We start from the raw sequence: 22,643 nt of genomic DNA on the forward strand, positions 1-22,643 counted from the left end.
GATAGACTAGAGGGATTATGTGGTTCATACAAAGATCTACTTTGAGATTCCTTTAAATAACCACTTATGATTCCACTTTCAGCACTTCAGGAATATTTCTATTATTAACATAAAACCAAACAATTCCCAAAACTTGATACTGAAAATGTTTCATATTTAAGTGATTTTTGGTGGAACAGAATCTTTGTTCTCCACATAAATCACAGGTCTAAAATATCAGTTCTAAAACAAAACAAAAAACCCCACAAACAAAAAACCCCACACACAAACAAAAACAACTGAAGACCAAACAGCATTGACTGATAAATAATAGTCAGTGGCTTAAAAAACACCCATAGGTAACCGACCTAATAAAAATATCCCGAACAGCTTGTTCACTTGCTCCAATATATTTGCTGAGTAACTCCGGCCCCTATTAGATAAAATAAAATTAAATAAGGGTAAGATAAAATTATTTTAAAACAAAATATAATTTTTTAAGACTAAGTCTGAATGCAGTCATGAAAAAATTTTAGTATGATTAAATAAATGTCTCAAACACATTTAAAATTATGTGGCTGGAATAAATATCACACCACAAGTTCTACCCTTGTCTCCTCTGTCTACAACATCTGTCCCCAGATAGTCTCACAGTCCACTGCTTCAGTTCCATTTAGATCTCTGACCCAATGCCAGGTCCTTGGAAAGGGCCAACAACCCCCTCTATGACCCAGTCCAGTGAAGTGACTCTGCACCTCCTGACCCTGCTTGTCTTCCTCATCAGCATCTACCACCACCAGCCGGCAGTATATCATCCTGACTGTATCTGTTGATTGTCTCTCGCCAGTAAATAAAAAACGAGCTCCAAAAAGGCAGTTCCGTTCACTCCTGAATCCCCAGTGCCAAAAGCAGTGCCTTCTACATAGTAAGAGCTGAGTAATTACTTGTTTAGTAAAGCAGTGAATGGCTTACAAAGGGAAAATGTTCCATCTGCCTCAAATCTTTGGAGATTCCCAAAATTATGTAATGAGATGAATTACTTTAATCAGCATCTTCAATTATGAGGCCAGTTTATTTGTACAGAAGTTGAAGAATATAATCTAAAATAAACTTTACTACATATAACAAAATCAGTAATAAGGACAGTATTTTAAATTGGGATCTTAAAATTTAAAAAAAATGAATATGCCCTATAGTGATCTCCAGTGAAAAATTATTCCCTCAAAAAAACGAAATACTGATCAGGATATGTGACCAAAATCAAGAATATCTAATACACAGCCATCTATATATCTATTAATATGCCACCATTTAATTAGATTTCCTTAACACAATGAGAGAACTAGAGAGGACGGAACAAGAAACAACCCAGTCCCCCCAAATGTGGGGGGACCAGGCAGCACACTTGTGTCAGTGAAAGGACCCTGTTCTGGGGCACGCCGCCTGGGGTCAGCCCCGCTCCGCCCCGCCCCCCCCCGCCCCCAGAGTATGAGCTTGCTACTGAAACCTTTCCATAGAGAACTCACGCCTAACGGTGATTTGCGGATTTAACAAAGGGGTAAGATATTTTCCCGATGGAAAAATCTAAAATGCAACACTTATCACAAGCTTTAATCTCGAAAATTATGTCTTTTTAAAAATAGTGAAACTATATTCTAGTGACAAGCAAAAAGAGGAGAATGGTCAGTTATTGCAGAATCCAGAAAAAAAGACAGGAAAATGTAAACGTTACAGTGTTTCTCCATTATTGCCATGAAACCAGCTCACAGCAATTCACATGATAAAAAAGGGTAGGCATTAACTAGATCGCGAATTTACTGCACTGGCTTGCAGGTTATATATGAATCATGTTACAATATATGCCTGCAATGTAATCACGCTTTGGCAGACTAATGTTGCTGGACCCTGAACCTGCACAACGAAGATATCGGACCCCAGACTAGAGGACTGTGAGGCTTACCCATGGCCTACAAGACATAATAGCATGTCCCTTAATTACCACACTCACCTTGTATCTGAAAACACTTAGACTTAGTGTGACACTAGCGAAGGTGAAACAGCCAACAAATGACAGAACCATAAAAACCCGGCTTCCTGCCTCAGTGTGGTCTCCAGCCCCTAGTCTTCTAGGTTTTCTTCTCCCTCCAAGTATAGTGTGCTCTTTGCTCTTTGCTTATTTATGTATAATTTTATTTATAAGGCATGCAGATTTGCCTTAAGCAGGAACACAGTAAGCCCTACAAGAGAGGTGGTTCATTACTAAATGTGCCTCATAGCTTTAAAAAATGGGTCACTGCTCCTACTAGCTTTCCAAATATGAAACTAACCCACAATCAAGAGACTTAAGTGGTGTTGGTGGTAATGTGGAGAGAGACCCTCATATATGCTGGTGAGAACATAAAATGGTGCAGTCATGGTGAAAAACTGGTGGTTCCTCAAAAAGCTACACATAGAATTCCCGTATCACCCAGCAGTTACACTCCAAGGTATGTATATATTCAAGAGAAATGAAAACATGTCTACACAGAAATTTGTACACAATTTATAGCAGCATTATTTGTAACAGTCAAAAGGCGAAAACAACCTAAATGTCTAGCAATGATGAACAGATGAACAAATTGTGCCACACCCATACAAAGGAATATTGTCCAGGTATATAAGGACTAAAGTATGTGCCACAACTTGGATGAACGTTGAACACATTATGTTAAGTGAAAGAAGCCTGTTGTGTGACATACAATTCCTTCTCTATGACGTGTCCAGAACAGGCCAATCCATGAGACAGAAAGTGGATTAGTGGTTGCTGGCGGAAGGAGGGAATAGGGAATGGGATGGAAAGTTTTGAAACTAGAGAGAAGGGACAGTCACACAGCATTCAATGCCTTTGAATTGCCCAATAGTTAATTAATGTCACAGAAATTTTACCTCAATAAAAAAAAAGATAAATGCACAACATACCTTGACACTAATAAAATTCATCCCACTCTCTCGTGCAATGACTCCAGCGAGCAGGGTTTTCCCCGTCCCGGGAGGCCCGTACAGCAGCACTCCCGTTCTCTGCCGTATGGGCAAGTTCACAAATAATTCTGGGTACTGGAAAATACGAAAGCATGACCAAGAGCTCACATCTGAAATGAAGGACTAAGCAGCAACCAAAGACCAATGTATAGAAGGAAGTATTCGGATGGTGATAACTGCCACCTTTATTACAGAGCAATGACAGAAAATGAAGTCAAACGAACTACCTTAGGGATTTCTCAACTGGACCACAATATACATTCTAATGTAGCTGTGTCAAATTTTTTCCATTTTTTCCTGTTTAATTAACATTATAAAAGTATTACATTAAGAAAATAAAAACCAATCTTTTAACAAGAACACTGCCGTCTATTTGTATGGTTCATATGACAGCTATGTATATTCGAAGAAAGAAAATTGTAGAAAAACTTGGGTAATGATCATAGTAAAATCTCCCATCTAATTCCACTGAAGTCCGTACCCATCTCTCTTCTCTGTGCATGGGTCCCTGATCTCAGGCAGTGATCCTTCTCTCTCAGGTTTTCAATTCAAACACACTACCCCTAGACACGACCTTCTGATGGAAAGAGCGACCTACATTCACTCCAGGTGTCCTGCCATCTGCCTGGTCTGTGCTGCCTGATAACCCCGCCTTCCCAGGACTGCCACCAAGAGTCTGGAAATCTCCTTATCCATCCGTTCCATGACTGAGATGACTCTTCCACCTCCCAACTGATTCCCATCTATTTCTGTTCAAATCCCAGCTGACAGCTCGTTCTGGTACAGCCTGAATATGTCAAGCAAAATATAAGAATTATGAAATCTACATCAAAATGTATTTCCTGTAACTATCACCCCAGTTTTCTTTAAAAGATTCTTATGGGGAAAGAGTATAACAAATACTTTGAAAACCTGTTAGTGTACCAAAAGCAGTATGGGACATTTCTCTGGTAACTAAGTAAATACCTGTTGGATCCAACTGAGATTGGGCAAGCCAACACAGGGAGCCAAAGCCAATGGCTCTGTGATTCGTCTGGGAGTACTTGAATTTTTGACATACCTTGGCTGGTAACTGGATAGTATCCATAAGTATCTGCCGCACTTCATGTAATCCACCAATCTTATCCCAGCCCAGGTCCTGAGGTTTGTGCAGGTTGATGTTTCGCAGAGATGCAGGAATAAATCCTTGGAGAGCCTTCTGGAAGTCCAGTGTTGTTAAAACTAATTCTGTTTAAAAATGAACAAAGCTACTTTTGGTCGTCCTATCTGTATATGACTTTTCAAAATATGTCAATCAACTTAGCCAGCCATGTCAATCTTCTACTGAAATAACTATGTATTTGAATACTATAATGGAATATATTTAATTCTTGCTTTACTACAATAACATTTCTACATCACGGAATGGAGATTCCAAATTTTGGTTTTAATAGTAAAACATACCTTCCCTGGTGGATATACTCTGATAAGAGAGACGAGAATGTATGGCTCGATCCACAAGCACCGTAAAATCTCTCGCCACAAACCCTTCAGTTTCTTTCACTATAGGTTGCAGGTCAAGATCGGTGAACTTATTTATATCATAATTCAGTTTATTTTTTATTACGTTATGCAGAATTTCACGTCTTTGTTCCTGAAGAAAAAAAATTCAAATTTCTAATTTTGCTCAGCTGTATATTTTAGTGCATACACTTTGAGAACTACGAGGCTGGCATAACCTGCAGTGGCGGGAAGCACTCTGGTGGCCATCCCTGTGCAGAGCCGGGGAGGGAGGAGCGGGGGAGGGGCACCAGGAAACTGCCCAGAGTGAGGGAGACATCTGCTGCCCTAACTGTGGTGATGGTGTCATGGTATAGACACATGTTAAAAGTGAGAAAACTGTGAATTTTATAAATAAGTCTTTCTTTAGTTATAGCTCAATAAGTTATAAAAAAATCACACTGATAAATGATTACTATTTCTTTCTCCAATAAGAAGCCTTTTTAGTAAAATCTGGTTACTCTGAGTGGTTTTTTTTTTGTTCCTATGAAACTTACTTCTAGAAACACGTTCAATGACGAACACCACTATACTACTATCATTCTACTGTGTTTAATAATGGGTATAATACTTTTGTTCTTCAGTAACAGTCAATTAGCACAGCATCTGAGTATTCAGGGTAGATGCTAGGAAAGAATTTTAAATATGAAGTTTAAATGTGCCACTGCCACTAAAACCATCATGAACTTGAATCCCTAAATGAGACAATGTGCCATATGTATTTGTGATTCTGTGATTTATAGTATGAAATATATATATGGTCTTTGTCTCTTTTTCTGGCACAGATTTCCTAAAACCCTTAGAATTTCCTGAGAAGAATGATAAAGGTGCCTTGCTATTATAATAAAAAACCCCTTTTAATCACACCTGAGTTTATGTTAATGAGGTGACTTTGGAAACACCTAAGGATGGGGGCTGGTTGCCAGGGGAACCAACCATAAACAGAGGTTGAAATTTTCAGACCCACCTCCTGAGAAGAGAAGCTGGAGGCTGAATCAACTGCCAATGGTCAGTGATTTAATCAATCACATCAATGTAATGAAGCCTCCAAAACAGTCCCAAGGAGGGGGTTCAGAGAGCCTCTGAGTTGGTGAATTAGATACTTCCATGTGCCAAGGTGCTGGGCCCCAAACTCCATAGGACATAGGAGCTCTTTTAGGAGGACAGGACCTCACCCTATGTGTCTCTTCATCTGGCTATTGATTCATTTCCTTTAACATCCTTTCTAATACACCGGTCCAGTGAGTAAACGAGTGTCCTGAATTGTATGAGCTGGTCCATCAAATTAATTGAACCCAAGGACGGGGCTGTGGGAACCTCTGATTTACCCAGTCAGAGGCGCAGGTAACAGCCTGGACTTGACATTGGTGTCTGAAGTGCAGGGCTGCCTGGTCCTTAACCTGTGGGGTCTGACCCATCTCCAGGCAGACAGTGTTAGAGTGTAGTGATTGCTGGAGGGAGGGGGGTAAAAGGGGACTAAGAGGTAAAGTAAAAAAAATAATAATAAAGATGAACTAAAATACAAAAAAATAAATAAAAGAATTGAGTTGAATTGTAGGGCACTCAGCTTGTGTCCCTGAATTGCTTAGTAGTGAGGGAAAGACTAACATGCTGGAACTGGATGTGGAATTGTAGTAGGTGCAGAATATTAGTGCTGGTAAAAAAAAATCAGTTAATCGAATTTTTAAAATAGATCTATTTGCATTCTCACTGCTCTTTCTCATTAAGAAAAATGCTTTAAAAAGGTAATTATGGCCCTGGATAATGTGGCTCAGTTGACTGGAGCACCTTCCGGGAACTGAAAGGTTGCCAGTTTGATTCCTGGTCAGGGCCATAGCTGGGTTGCAGGTTTGGTCGCCTGGGGCACATAAAGAAGGCAACCACTCAATGTTTCTGTCACATGTCAACGTTTTTTATCCACTCTTTCTCCCTCCCTTCCCCTATCTCTAAAATAAAAAAATAAAATAAAAATTTTAAAAAGGCAATTATGTGAGGTGATGTGTTAAGATGACTGTAGTAAATATTTCACAATGTGTATCAAATCATCATGTTATATAAATACATACAATTTTGTCAGTTATACCTCAATGAGGCTGAAAAAATTCTAATTTCTATGGTATATTTACTGATTTCACCAACAAAAAATGAAACAGTTCAGAATTCTCAGGGTTTTTGTTTCTTGTTAAATGGAATTGGAAAAAAGAAAATTTAAAAAAAGAAATGCTGTTTTCAAAAAAGCCATTTCCTTGGAAAGTACACAGTAACATTTCAGACAGTTATGAATGGAAATTGTTTCTAAGCACAATATGCACCAAATGCCACCTTTTAAAATATTAAGATCATTAACATAAGCATAAGTTTAAAGCCATAAATAATAAAACTGAAAAATCATTCACATAAAGGGTACATTTCAACAACCTTCCAAAGCAGTATGTTACCTGATCGGGAGGTTGAATATGGTGGACACACTGAAACGTGTGAATTCCTTGAGCAGAAACAAGTGAAGGATGGAGAGAATGCTGAGATTGGCTTGTGGCAATCAGTGCAACCAAACTTCCCATGGAAATAAACTCTTTCAAAATATCATTCAGAGCTAGAATTAAACAATACAGTGTTAAAAGCTTAGTAAATGTAAACAAAAAAAATTTAATTATACATTCATTAAAAACAATAATCTAAAATTGTGCTTTAAGGCAGAGTATGAATGGTTAGGCTCCGTCCTACCTTTTAAAAAGTCTTCCTTCCTTTCTCTCACTCATTCATTCATTCATCTACTAAGGACCTAAAATTTTGGGCCAGTCTCTAACCAATCTAATAGAGGAGACATAGGAGGCATTGTATGAACTCAGAACAATGCCTAGTAAGGTTTCTGACTTCTGGATCTTGTAAAGTAAATGAAAAGGAGTCTCTGAAATAAATATTATGGAAGGATGATAAATGTCCACATTGTGTTCTGTTAATAAAGCAAAACACAGCTCATATATCCTGACCTCCTGAACAATCTCTTTCCACCCCAAGCCTTGCAAGTTTGGTTAGCATGAGGTCAAACCAGGACCAGGCATTAGTAACACGTCTGAGTCCTGATGCAGACATTTGAGCATTCCCTTCAACACCACACTAACAAGACTTGCAAGTGCTATAGGATTGGAAGTGTGAGACTAACACCAGTTTGTGATAGCCTAAGCCACTGTAGTTGCATTTTGTAACTATTTTCACTCTCAAGAACCTTGAGGCCGCTGAATGCTGCCAACCCCGCCAGTGCCCCTGCCCCAGTCCTCTCCTTGCATTCTCAACTCCAGTCATGAGTTATTCTGTAACAGCATGGATTCGTGTACCTGTACCTCTGCCTACAGATATTTCCTTTGGTTCTTCAGTAGTATGAAATTGCTTCATATAGAGAACCGATCAGCATGGCAGTGGTGAATGTAGCCCAGTATTGATCCGGAAAACCGATCAATGTGAGGCGGCACACAGGAGCCAGGTGTGCAGATCGGCTTTCCCCTGGGGAATCAGGCCTGCATTGTACCTAGGCTGCTATGAGACTTGCTTTTGTAAAACTCCCTCATTGTGAGTTAAGACTGCAGATGTTTAATGTGTATCTCTGAAGCAACTCCCTAAAGTCTGTGCTAAGATGTTCCAAGGACAAAATGTAACCAAATAATTTTTATCGTGCCCTTGCATTTGCAACTTTTTTTTTTGTTATCTGTAAGAAGTAATCACTTAACTAAATCTAGAAATAATGAGAACCTTCTTTGATGTAATGCGACTGGGAAGCAATAAAAGCCTGTCCAGGCAAGGGCTGGGGCACTCTCTTCTGAGAGAGTGACTGTGCCATCCCTTTTTCTCCACAGGACTTGGTAGTCCGTGTGAATTTGTTTACCTCATCCACAACACACAGACTGCAGAGGGCTGGAGTCTACATCAGCTTCACACTAATTTCTACTCCTCCATCAAAGCTCATCTCAGGCCCTGGCTAATGTGGCTCAGTGGATTGAGCACCAGCCTGCAGACCAAAGGATTGCTGGTTCGATTCCCAGTCTGGGCACATGTCTCGGTTGTGGGCCAAGTCCCTAATTGGGGGCACATGAGAGGCAACCACACATTGATGTCTCTCTCCCTCCCTCAAAATAAAAATCTTTAAACCTCCATACCACCCCCAATTTGGGGTATGTGCTCCCCTAGTACCCTATAATACTCCAGTGAATATCCAACCACCTCCTAGTTATATTACCCTGGTCATACGACTTATTCTTTAATTTCTATTTACCTACCTGAAAAACCAGGGGGAACATTTGTACGTACAGTACAAAGCAGGTCCCTAGCCCAGAAAGGGCATTAAACTCATGGCAGCTATCATTATTATCAATATTCTGAACTACAAATCTTCTGTTTACTTCTCTCTCTTCTCCTAGACTTTGAAAATGCAGACTGTGCACAAGTGTTAGACAAATATTTGTCAAACAAACAAAGCAAGAGTAAATCTGTACAATTAAGCAATTTCTAATCAGTACAGTAGAGTGAAAAGTCCCCAAAGACTGGTCATGAAGTTGCAGACTCTTCACACTGCTTATTCCACCAATGCTGCTAATACAGAACAACTGCAGAATGCTGCCAGAAGCTCCAAAGCAACACACAGCATCGACACAGTCTATTCTCTGAAGAGAGCAGATTTACCACGAAGAGCAGAGACGCTGCCTGACAAAAGAGAAAGGCCTGCAGCCAGTGAGAGGGGGCGCTGCCATTACCATGTGCCAGCCGCTGGCTCTGTACCGCCTCAGGACCGTGCTCGTGTTCCGGCGGGGCCGGCAGGCCGGCAAGGAGATCAAGGTCGTCCAGCAGAACCACTGCAGGCTGCCGCCACGCTGCCTCTGAGAAAGCTGCCTCTAGGGTTTTTTGTATATTTTCAAGCCTTTTTCCTTAAGACAGATTTTAAGTGGTTTAATGTTATTTCAGGGTCAGGGAAGTTCAGACTGACCTTTTGAAAGCATTAGAAAAGCTCAATATTGACTCAACTATGAAGATTCGACCCACAGTTTGTTAATATACCAATTATTAAAATTTGTTAATTGTATACATGGTTTCATTAATACCACATCAAAGGACCAAGTACTGAATTTTATAAAACAGGAATATGCTACTGCAATTTCTGTGTGTATGTATTTATCCACACCTAGCCTCATTCCATAGAGAATTTCAGATGGCTTACAACAAAATAGTAAAATGGAAGCAGTTGTGAGAAAATGTAAATGAGAACAGGAGATCAAGATTCAGATAAAATTAAATACAAATGATCCTAGAATTGCTATATTTGAATCATAAATTTGGTTTTAAACTTCCCACTGAATTACAAAGTTTTAATTTTCAAAGAATAGAAAACATACCAATTCATAAGCCCATGTAAAGAGTTCCTGTTATTTAGCTCTAAAACAAAAATTTCACATGAAGCTTCAAGCAGGACGGAGAGATGAGCAATCTCTCCAAAACTACCTTACCTTCATAGTGTATGAAATAGTGGGTTTTCCCACTAAAGGTCATTTCTTAGTTTCTTATCATATACTAGACTTAAAAAAAGACCTGAAAGTAAAATGATGAGTTGGGGTGATCTGGCAGTGGTAACCAAGGGGAGAAAATAACTACTCAAGGTAAAATCTTTCTAATCATTTTCTTTACTGAATAGATGACAACACTGAAGACTTTTAAAGGCCCTGATGTACACACAGCCAACTGCAACTCTCCGTTCGGCTGCCTAGACCCACTCACTCCTGCCCCAGGCCCCACCCTGCTGGTTTACCACAGCAGCGCAGGGACAGTTCACACCCATCAGTGTATATTCTAAACTCAAACTTTCTCAGAGTGGCATTTCCAGGAATATATTTAACTAAGAATTTTGGCTAGAAAAAAACAGGCTTCCATTAACTCTGGAGAGTTTTTAAAAATTTATTAAAACATTAGAAAACCAGCCAAAGATTTAAAATTTCTAAGGAATTTCAAATTAGATATTTTTATTTATTAAGTTAACAGCACTAAGTAATAACATTTCTGTCTTTCCACCCAAAAAAGGAGTTATGCAGAGTGTTCATACCTCGCAAAGCTTCACAGTCAACTACCTCCACATGGGCATCCAGTATGTCAAATGCTTCTTTACAGACTGCTTTGGCTAAAGCTGATTTTCCACTCCCCTACAAAATAAGTAATTCATAAGAACTCTCAACAATACAATGAGTCACAGAAAAAGTTCCTGTCACTGTGGCAGCCAGAAAGATTAAAGCCTCATCAATCAAATATGCATGACATAATGTTACATGACAATTATAGCTCACAAAAGCTGGGGGACCCCCACATCACTGGAACTCTAGCATCACATTATGGTGAGTAGCATTTAATATCAAGTAAATTAATGGGAAGGAGTGAAAATCTGGGTTCAGGAAGTTGTAAGAGAACAAATCCCACTGCAGGATAAGTGGGAAAAAACTATTTCCTACACAGTCAAGTCTAGCCAAGAAAATACATAATATTCTACAAAAAAACAAGAGGTTCCATCTTCTTAGCATTAACAGCAAGATTCAAGTGTTACATAACCATAAGATTAACACAATGATTGCACAGCACACAGACTTACACAGACTCACGCCCTCTGGGCTCCAGCACTGGGGCAGTAGCTTGAAGGGCACCAGTGGTACAGGGGGAGAAACTAAAGTGTCTGGCATCAGGGTGACAGCTGGGAACAGCTTCCTCCCAGACAGAACTGCAGAGACCGGCCGTCTTATATTTTCTGAGCCCTCTCCACCAAAGCCACAGTGAGGCGTTACCATATCTGAATCTCTTCCAACCTGGCTCTCACAAGGTTAAGTCCCACCCTGACAATTACCAAAGAGTCTGATCCATCCAACTCACAGGCCCACCCAAGCAACTCTCCCGCCCTGCTAACAGTGGCTTTTCCATGTGAAGGGCTGGGCTATGCGCACGCTTCAGATCTTTCTAAATCTGCTCTAACAAATCAACAGCTGAGCCCAGCCTCCCCACCCCTGACCACTCGGAGTGGCCCCAGGCCTGGCACTAGCAGCAGCCATCTGCAGATTGCTTACAGTTTACACCAAGGGGCCCCAGACAGAACACAGGCGGAGGCTCAACTTGGCCTGCACCACCCCGGTAAACCCCAACAGACCCCAACAAACCCGGTAAACCCAGGGTCTGCACACCCAGCAGACAGTTACAGACCATGTCAACCACGTGGGAGCATGACCCCATCACTTCCACAAGCCACTGTGGTGGCTGGCCAGGGGTCACAGCCAGTCCTACAAGCTGTCTCCCATTCGTCCCAGTCCTCCCACTGACCTGCTGACAGCAATCAAGACTCATTTACAAGATGAGGGAGTACACAGCCAACATGGAGGGAGCATCTTGAGTATACAGCTTGGCATATAGAAGAGGACTGTGCCACTGGACCCTACGGGACACCTACTACATTAGGCCATGCTACCAAAAAAAACATAAAGCCAGAGCCTTTTGTTATTGTGGCACCATTTGCTGAGCAGGCCTATGACCTTGTTAAATAAGACCGACATTTCATTCTTCTCAGCTAATGTCCTCAGGATGGGGAATTACTGGAAAGCAAGAATAGAGTATGTAACCACCCCCGGGTGACGAAGGCAGAAGATAACAGTGGCACAAACTGCAGCTTATGCAAAACCACCTGAAAGCTCCTGTGTTGCAACAACCCCAACAGCCCAGGGGGCACATTACAGCAACTCCCTCACCCTTTTATAATCCAATAAAAACCCAAAGTTCCCACCCCTCAGTGCTGATACTTGTCTCTGCACTAGCCCCTTCCCTCTCTTAAAAAAGTAAAATAAAACTCTGTTCTCTTCACTTTCTTTCTTGGTGAATTCTTTCATAGCCCGCATCACTGTCCACCCTAACAACCAAGACACAGAGTCAAGGCAGCTCTACCTAATACATAGTAATAAACACAGGGAGGGGCCAAAATGAGGAGACAAACAAATGTGGCCCAAATGAAAGAACAGATGAGAACTTCAGAAAAAGAACTAAACAACATGTTGATAAGCAATCTATCAACTGCAGAGTTCAAAACACTGGTTATTAGGATGCCCAAGGAACTCAGTAGGGACTTCAACAGCATAGAAAAGACCCATGCAGGAATTAAGGATATACTAACTGAAATAAAGAACAATTTACAAGAATCTACAGCACAGTGGATGATGCCAAGAATCAAATCACTAATTTGGAACATAAGAAAAAGATATCCAATCAGTACAGCAAGAAGTAAAAAGAATCCCAAAAATTGAGGATACTATAAGGACCCTCTGGAACAACTTCAAGCGATTCGCATCACGGGGTTGCCAGAAGAGAAAAAGCAAGAAACTGGAAACCTTTTTTTAAAAAATGAAAGAAAATTTCCCTAATTTGGCAATAAAAATAGACATTCAAGTCCAGGAAGCACAGAGTCCCAAACAAGATGGACACAAAGAGGACTACAAGACACATCACAATTAAAATGACAAAGGTTAAAGATAGAGAATCTTAAAAGCAGCAAGAAAAAAAGGAGACAGTTACCTACAAAGGAGTTGCCATAAGACTGTCAGCTGATTTCTCAAAAAAACAAAAACAAAAACAAAAAAAACTTTGTAGGCTCGAAGGAACTGGCAAGAAATATTCAAAGTGATGAAAAGCAAGGACCTACAACATATACTCAATCCAGCAAAGTTATCACTTAGAATGGAATGACAGATATAGTGCTTCCTAGACAAGGTAAAGTTAAAGGAGTTTATTATCACCAAACCATTATTATATGGAATGTTAAAGGGACTTACTTTAGGAAAAAAAATCAAAATTATGAACATTAAATTGGCAATAAATACATAACAATCAACAACTGAATCTAAAAAACAAAATAAGCAAAGCAGCAGAACAGAGACAGAATCATAGATATGGAGACCATTGGGGTGGCGGCCAGTGGGAAGTAAGTCTGAGGGAATGGGGGAAAAGGTGAAGGGATTAAGAAGTACAAACTGATAGGTACAGAATAGGCAGGGAGATGTTAACAGCAAGTATAGGAAACAGAGCTGCCAAAGAACTTATATGCAAGCCCCATGGACATGAACAAAGGAGGGGGTACTGCTGGATGGAGGAGTGCTGGGTAGAAGGGGGTAGAGGAGGAAAAACTGGAACAGCTGTAATAACATGATCAATTAAAAAATACATAATAAGAAAGGTAAAGGTCTTCTGTAATCATCCCACTGCACAGAAGTAACCTCTGTCAATTGTTTTGATGTATCATTCTTACAGATTCCACATACATCTTACGAGCATTTAGGAGGATGGGATTACAGTCTATATGGGGGTTTACAGTAAACCACTGTCCTCTCTATCAACAATGAGCAGCTGAGTCTGCTCCCTAATACAATGCCACTTGGGACACATTGGACCACAACATTCAAAAAGCTCTTTCTTAATTGTGTATCTATTCTGCTTCCAATTTTTAAATATTGCAAGTAAAGCTAAAATAAACATACACCTACATCTAAATTTACCTATTTGGCAGATTATATGTTTAGAATAATATCTAGATGTGGAATTACATCAAAACCTTTGCTTTACATATTTAAAATTTTGCTATGAATTGCTATAGTGCCCCCTAGAAAGGCTAAACATTGGTAAGTTTTTATAGTTTTTAAAAATACATATATTGGTTTTCTCCCTCTTTCAGATATTAGTAATGTGTCCTCTCTTTTTCACAGGGGGTTACTTTTAACAATTCATTTGGTTTATAATTTGTTATAAATGGAACACTTTGTTGAGTGCTCCATTTCCACTTAAAAATTAAAAATATGTAAAAGTAAAAAAATGCAAATTCTATCATTTCCTCTTATGATAAATTCAAAATTCCTTTCTTCTTTTTCCCCAGCTTTATTGGGCTATCATTATCTAATAAGGACTTTGGGTGAGTTTACAGTACACAGCATAATGATAGGACACACTTAAGACATTGCGAACTGACAACCACAACAAAGGTAATTAATTAATGCTGTCACCCCTCATGGAATCACCCTTTCTTTCTGTGGTGGGAACATTTAAGATCCACTCTCTCAGCAACTTTGGGTGTATGATATGGTTATGTATAACTACCATGATCTTTTCTTTTTTTTCTTAGCTTGGCTAGAAGCTTATCAATTTCCTCAATCTTTTCAGAGAAGCAGATTTTAGTTTCATATATTTTCTCCATCGATTACCTGTTTTCAATTCATTGATTTCTGCTCTAATTATTATTGATTTGACCAGAAAGTCTGTTTTTTTTTTTTTTTCTGTAAAAGACACATTTTTCATTTTCACTAATTCACTAATGACTTTATGGATTCGAATATTTTGAGTATGTCAGCTGTCTCCTGCTATTGGCTTCTAGTGGGTAGAGGCCAGGGGTGCTGCTAAACATCTTCCAATGCACGAAACAGCCCCACAGCAAAGAATCATTTGACCAAAATGTTAACAGCACCAAGAAACTTTGCAAACCACTTTTGACACATTCAATCAGTCACAGCACCTTCTCCATACACTGTACCATCTTTTTTGCATTTCAGTTGTGTTTTCACCTTTCTTGAAATAACAAACCACAATATACCGAAAATGTTGCTTATTTCCTTCCATCTTCATTATTAAAATGATTCCACAAAAATGCACCAAATTTTATGTTTTTTTAAATGCATGCTGATATGACAGCTGTCACAATATAATCTAACAAAATTGTTTCAAATGAAGTTAAGGCAAGGAAGCACTACTACGGTCATCATACAGAAAAAAACTAAACAAACTTTTTGGTCAATCCAATATTTCTCTTCTTTTGCTTACATTGGGTTTAATTTGTTCATCCTTTTCTAGTTTCCCAAGTGGAGACTTAAGAAACTTATTGGAGTAGTTGCTATGTATCATTTTTTACAATAAAAATTAGAAGAAAGCAACTGGGCTAGTAACAGGAAAATTAAGTTATTATGTTGGAGTTAAAAGTGAACAGAAATTTTAAAAGCCTTAAAATTTTTAAAAGATAATTTTATTAATTTTGAATATATGGAACAGTTTTTAAAAGATTTTGTTTATTTTTTTTTGGAGAAGGGGAATGGAAGGAGAAAGAGGAAGAGAAACATCAATGTGTGGTTGCCTCTTGCACACTCCCTACAGGGGATGTGGCCAGCAACCCAGAAATGTGCCTTGACTGAGAATCAAACCTGCGACTCTTTGGTTCACAGCCCGCACTCAATCCGCTAAGCTGAACCAGCCAGGGCGAAGCCTTAAAATTTTTAACTGAGGTTGGGGAGGGGGGGAGCACAAAGAATCCCTGGTCGGCTAGCTCAATTGGTTAGGGCATCATCCCCATATGCCAAGGTTGTGGGTTTGTTCCCCTGTCAGGGCACATATAAGACACAAGAAACAATCAATGGATGCATAAATAAGTGGAACAACAAAGTGATCTCTCAATCTCCCCCCCATACTCCTTCTCTCTCCCTTTCTCAAAAATCAATAAATAAAAATTAAAAAGAGCCCAAAGACTCACAAACACTACACTGTTAGTAGAGAGTAAAACTGCAGGCCTTTTCAAAGGTCAGGAACCTCTAGCAGGACTGACCCAGTTTAAAGAGAGAGAGACACAAATCACCAATATCAGGAAACAGGACTTTACAACAGATTCCACAGTCATTAAAAGGATAATAAGAAAACACTACAATTTTACGCTCATAAACTTGACAACTTAGAAGAAATAGAACAATTCCTCAAAAACTACAAACTACCAAATATCTTCCAAAATAAGAGAGACAAATAAGGAAATTGAACTTATAATTAAGTTAATGATAAAAACATTTCCAGGCCCAGAAGGTTTCACTGTTACCATTTAAGGAAGAATGAACACCAATTTTATATAATCTCTTTCAGAAAACAGGACAGTAGGAAACACCTCTCAACTCTTTATTACCCTGACCACAAAACCAGACAAAGGAGGTACGGAAACAGAAAAGTATGGGCTGATATCTCTCATGGACTTAGGCGTAAAAATCCTCAACAGGATATTAGCAAAAAGAGCTCTACAAAGAATAAACCTGGTTCAACATTTAAAAATCAATTAACTCTATCACACACCCTATCAATATCCTAAAAATCATACAATTGTATCAACTGATACAGAAAAAGGACAGGGGGAGCACCACCTGATTCATCACCACTTCCCCAATATTTATAGCGGGCACTCAAAAATGTTAGTGGAAGTTTTCCATATCTTATATTAATAACTCTATATAACATGATCAAAACTCAGAGAGAAATGAAAAGCTGCTAGTTAATGCAAATGAGCACATCTCAACCTCGTACCTTCCCTCCTGTGAGTAAAAGGGCTCCATTCCGAAGTCCCGCCACGAGAGACATCAGCTGCCGAGACAGGGGGCGTCCCAGGAGGCTGTGGGTGATGTGCTCCACGGAGGACAGGCCTAAGGAGGCCACTCCTCTGCAAAACACGGACATTGTTGCGTGATAAAATACTGAAGCAGAGTAAGATCTGGCTGCAAAAATTTATGAAACTTTCCTTCCCAGGCTAATGGTCTTTTAAAGAGTAAAACCTCAGAAACTCTTCCTTACTTGAAAGTGTGTTGAATTAACGCCAAACTTGAGTCACAGCTTTACAACTAATTTACTTTCAAACCTGTGCAATCACTGAAAGTTTTGTCCAAATGGGACTCCTCTGTCTTAACATATACAAATGATTTGTATGTTACTTGCTCAAAATGATTTTCAGTTTGGTAATCAACATAATCATAAAAGGATGCCTTTAAAATGATAGGATGACTGAAGACGAATTTTCTCTTAAAAATCGCCTTTGAAATCCAGTTGCAATCTGTAGATTATACGAACATGAACTTCAACCTACTTCCTGGCTCTGACAATTTACTTCTCTTAATATCAAAAACTTCTAAAATTAGAATCTGAACTAAAGAGATTTTACTTTATACAATGAATATTATGCTGTATTTAAACACTGTTACTTTATGGTTTATTCTCTTAATAAAAACTTACAGACTATACTATAACAGGAAGTCAAAGTACTTCTACCACCTCTAAAACTTCCGTGAAGAATTCTAAGAGGTAATGTTACAGGACATTTCATAGTATATGAAAGATAGAAAAAAATAAGGTTCTTTCAGATTTGTTTATCTACAGGTTGGAGAAAACACAAATAACCCCAATTAAAACATTAATAAGACATTGAAGGAATAACTTAATTTGAAATATTTTTAAACACTCAAGTAATGTTTTTATATTTAACTTTCAGAATAAATTTACTAGCTCTAAGAATTACTATTTTATTGAAGCACATATGCTCCAGTTCACATCTAGTTGCTTTATTCTCACAAATCAAATCTCAAAGTAAAATTTCTAATAAGCCTCAGACTTTGTTACCTAGGACAAGACAAATCGCTAAGCTAGGCGTGAAACCAAAACAAGCCTTGAAGTAGTATCTACTAAATGAATTAGTAAGAGTATTTAATGACATGAACATCTACTTTAATATTTACACATAAAAACCCTGCCAGAGATAATGTCGAACGTGTCTCTAAACATGCCAGTTTGGCCATAACTTCTTACCCCAAGCAGTTCAGCTTTAAAAAAGGAAGAATAAAGTCAATTTCCTCACTGTTTTCTTCTTTTAGCATAGGATCTAGAAGGACCTATAGTAGCAAGGAAAAATCAGTTTTACATTTCAAAGTCGTATCTTCTGCCTGTTTTACTTGGGTCCCAGAAAACTGAATTGCTGACTGTTACACCACAAAGAAAAGATACGGTGTGCATGCAAGGTGACTACATAAAACAGCCTTGACGAGAATAATTTACACATCCGAGGAAAACAAATATTTATGATCAACAAGCAGTAAAGAGTATCATTTCCTTAATGCATGTTACACATCTATCTCTATTTGCAATTTTAGTTTGCATTACATGTTCTTTTCCTAAGTCTTACATTTGAATTTTCTCTGAATGGTACTCTTTCAATTACATTTTAAATTTTTTGTAATATTTTGTTTATTTATTTTTAGAGAGAGAGAATGGGAAGGAGAAAGTGGGAGAGAAACATCAATGTGTGGTTGCCTCTCATGTGTCTTCCACTGGGGACCTGGCCTGCAACCCAGGCATGTGCCCTGACTAGGAATTAAACCGGCGACCCTTTGCTTCACAGGCCCATCCATGCTCAATCCACTGAGCTACAGCAGCCAGGGCTCGATTAAAATTTAAAAGTAGAGAAACAGTATCTAGTTCGAAATCACTGATATTCTAAATGACTAGAGCACCTTCAATTTTATAATGACAAGAATAAATAAATAGCCTAACTAAAACATTATATTCTAAAGTAACCCCTTTTGGCCCTGGCCAGGTAGCTCAGTTGGGTAGTCCTGATATACTAAGACTGCAAGTTCAATCCCAGGTCAGGGCACATACAAGAGTCAACCAATGAATGCATAAATATGTGGAGCAACAAACTGATGTTTTTCTCTCGGTCTTTAAAATCAGTTAAAAAAACTAAAATAACCACTTTTAAAATACTTCTGGAACTAAAGTGATATAATATTTGTAAAGACTAGAGAATTTAATTTAAGACTTGACAAAATGACACAAGCTGTGCAGCAAAACTGCAAGTAAAAATCTGAAATTTATAACTCAAACCTCTAAAGCTAAGTTTTGTTTCAACACAGGAACAATTTTAAGTCATGCTCCATTGGCCAGTTAACACCACCAACTCTATATTCCTGAAACTTAACTGTGCTAAGGCACTGACTTTAAATTTAGGGTAAATCAACAATTTGGGTAAATTAAAGAGATTAAAGAATAAAATATTTTAAATCAAGTTATTCCTTACTCTTATCATTTAAGTTTCTAATATACTTTAGGATGCAAAGCATTACAGGTAAATTCATACTTCATTATCAATCACATCTGACAAATATTCTTTCATTGAATATTCAATAGCATGTAATTACTTGTATTGTGATCTTCTGCAGCAGATTGGTACTCAACAGAAAAATATCTTCTTTTTCTTTTTCCCAAGAATGAACTATATTCAGAGAAAATTCCTTCAACCCTATTGAAAAGAAAGTAATAAATGGATGGTACTGAAACTGAGATAAAATTTTGAGATTTTAAACATCAAATTTATTTAAATTTCAGTACAGGCATTCTTCAGTATGTAAAATCTGTTTAATTATCACTGTTATGTTTCCTGTTCTTACACGTCACAGTTGGAAAAACAGTGACTTCATCAAAAAATTTTATGACTTCTTCAGTAGAAAACATTTCAAAATAAGAAATAAAATGTACACACCATCATTAATTTCCAGCTGAATATATTCCTCCTCTGATATTACCAAAGGAAGCGTGGTTGTAGAAGACTGCTGAAGCCATGAATAGAACACAGTTTTTATGTTTTCTTCAGTTATGTCTTTAGGCTGCCAAAGAAAAGGAAAGAACAGCAACGAGTTATCCTAATACCTAATCTTAACCTTAACATCCCTATTTTAACAGCTTACCTTGCTAATCAAATGTAAACCTCACTGAACAAAACCAGGATGATGTGCCCATTCTGGAGGCACAGACTTAGGACTTGACATTACAGTCAGTACAATTCTGAGTACAATGTAGCCTGAAGAAACATTACAAGTGGCAGTTTTAAACTTTTTCTCTATGCCCAGCATTAGTTATACTGCCATAATTCCACTTACTGGATAACCATTCCGATTCCATTCTCTCTTGCCTCTCTCCACTACACAGGTGGGAAAGCAAACTCCTAGGTTGGATCCCTAGCCTGGAAGTGGGGCTGGCGTGTAGGGGGTGTGCTCACGCACGTGCATGTGGCTGGACTCAGCCAACAGCATGCAATCAGCAATCCTTGGTAAGGGCCTATCTTCCTCATTAAATGGTAGAGAAACCTAGTAAGGAAAGGGCTTTTGCCTTGTGCCTTGCCTTCTGCTGCCTGTAGTGCAGATGTGACGCCTAACAGTATAACAAATATCTTGTTTCCAGGAGGAAGAAAGTCACAGGCTGAGGATGGCAAAAGAGAAAGGCCAAAGGAACCTAGATGCTTAATGACACGGTTTAACAATCCAGAGCTCCTCTAAACCTCTCCGCACATGAGAAAAATAAACTCTTTATATGTTCAAGTCCCTCCTTTTCCTTTTCTCTGTTAAGCTGGCTGCAATGCTGATATGTTCAACACATAAAGTGTTCAAAAGGCATGAAGAAATTGAGAAAATCATTGCTAATTTTAAGGCTTTAAGTTTTTAAAACCTTTTTGAATGTTAAGTTTTTAAAACCTATTTGAAATTAAAAACAGGAAAAACAAAACTCACATAGGAAAGATGATTCGTATCTGCCTAGGAAATAAAACCTCTCTTCTACCACTCCCCACTGGTATACTATCTCTCATCATCCAAAATCAAGCACTTACCTGTGGATTAAGTTCAATTCAAAACCTGAGCACCACCAAAAACAGTCTAAACTAAGGTATCACTTTCCCACTCTTATGTATCATATAAATAGTTACTTCTTTGGATGTTATTGGGCAATGGGATTAAAGAACTAAACAAAACCATAAAATAAAAATGAGAACTATTTAAGAGCAAGACTTTTAGAATCAGAAAATAACTCAGAATTCCTCTAGAATCAAACATCTTTATGTCCCAGGTAATATAATCAAAGCCCAGAGAGACCTGCCAAGGTCATAAAGTTTCCACTAAAATATACAACTTAGGGTAAGAAAAGCACTTTGTAGTGATATCCCATCACTAAGCCAAAATATTAAAAAATCTCACACTCAGTGGCTAATGATTTTCGTACATAAGAGATCTAACTTGAAAAATGACCAAGATCTAACTTGACCAAGGTCAACAGCCAAAAGGTTAAAACAAAACTACAAATCACTGTGCACTGTTGAGCCCAGGGGTTAAGTGCCCAGTTACACACTGTTATGGAAATGGCATGCACTCTATTTGCTTTCCTCTTCTCCAGTCATATAATATATGCTATCTTATCTGGCATTTCAGCAACCAGAAAGTTCTGTTAAATTGATTCTTTCCTGACACAATGACCATCGTGATCCTGAGAATCCCAAAGTACCATCTGAATTATCAGAGCAGGAATTTTTTAAACATAGTGGGTTGGCCAAAAAGTTAATTTGGCTTCTTCCACAAGATGGCTCTAGAAGCATTTAGTTGTCTTTAGCTTCATTCCAAACAATTTTGTTAGACTGTATCATGACAACTGTCACATCTGTGTGCAAAGAAAACTTATCAAAATTGGTGAATTTTTGTGTAGCCATTTTAATACTGATGATAGAAGAAAATACATAATAGTTTCTGCATATTGTGCTTTATTTTTTCAAGAAAGGTAAAAATGCACCTGAAACACAAAAAAGATGTGTGTGGTGTGTGGAGAAGGTGACTTATCAAAAACACATCAAGAGGAGTTCGAAATGTTTTGTCTGGAAACGTGCCTTTGGACGGCGCTCCACGGCTGGGCAGGCCAGCTGAGCAGAGAGCAATCAACAGAGACATTAACTGAGAGAGGTCGGTACCACACCCCACAGGAGGTGGCCTAGTCACCCAAAACATCCAAATTAGCAAAGTCACTGGTGAAAATGGAAAATGTGGCTTGTACTTCATGGAAAAAACCATGCGGACTTTATATAATATATATAAATATAACACAATAATTTTCCTGTGTTATAATTCTCTGAGAACTGGGAACCCAAACTGGTACAGATGACAATACTCTATTAAAAAGATTTTACAATTAAGTTCAATATCTCATTTTCTGACCACACCAGTTTCTTAAGAATTAACAGAGTAGCAACAAAACAGTCGAGCACCCTTTTAGCCTGCAATATTAATACTAAAACAACATGGGAGAAAAATTTAAAAATTAGATTAACTATGGCAAAAATACCAACTTTTTAAAAGCAGAAACTCTCCATATTTCCATATTTGTATTGGCGCATATGCGCATGTTTTCTCACTCTATATATACATATATATAAGTATATATATAGTGTGTATTGTTTATTA

General features: G+C 38.4%; 1 protein-coding gene across 5 annotated transcripts in view; it reads right to left on the reverse strand.

Annotated features, from left to right (window-relative positions):
• The window catches only part of PEX1 (peroxisomal biogenesis factor 1), a 50,303-nt gene that overhangs the window by 17,128 nt on the left and 10,532 nt on the right, over positions 1-22,643 (reverse strand). For all 5 annotated transcript variants that reach the window (XR_008389642.1, XM_053655049.1, XM_053655048.1 and 2 more), the window contains exons 7-17: positions 19,907-20,030; positions 19,566-19,666; positions 18,178-18,260; positions 16,909-17,041; positions 10,619-10,715; positions 9,282-9,452; positions 6,975-7,129; positions 4,441-4,630; positions 4,058-4,224; positions 2,938-3,072; positions 348-412 (exon numbers count right to left, since the gene is read on the reverse strand). Coding sequence is in view for 4 of the 5 variants with exons in the window: in XM_053655049.1 (XP_053511024.1) it covers positions 348-412; positions 2,938-3,072; positions 4,058-4,224; positions 4,441-4,630; positions 6,975-7,129; positions 9,282-9,452; positions 10,619-10,715; positions 16,909-17,041; positions 18,178-18,260; positions 19,566-19,666; positions 19,907-20,030 (1,421 nt within the window). In the remaining variant the exon portion in view is untranslated. The remainder of the gene's footprint in view (positions 1-347; positions 413-2,937; positions 3,073-4,057; positions 4,225-4,440; positions 4,631-6,974; positions 7,130-9,281; positions 9,453-10,618; positions 10,716-16,908; positions 17,042-18,177; positions 18,261-19,565; positions 19,667-19,906; positions 20,031-22,643) is intronic.

This window comes from Artibeus jamaicensis, unplaced genomic scaffold (genome assembly GCF_021234435.1).
Source record: "Artibeus jamaicensis isolate MK-2021 breed Jamaican fruit bat unplaced genomic scaffold, CSHL_Jam_final contig_923, whole genome shotgun sequence".
NCBI classification, from domain to species: Eukaryota; Metazoa; Chordata; class Mammalia; order Chiroptera; family Phyllostomidae; genus Artibeus; species Artibeus jamaicensis.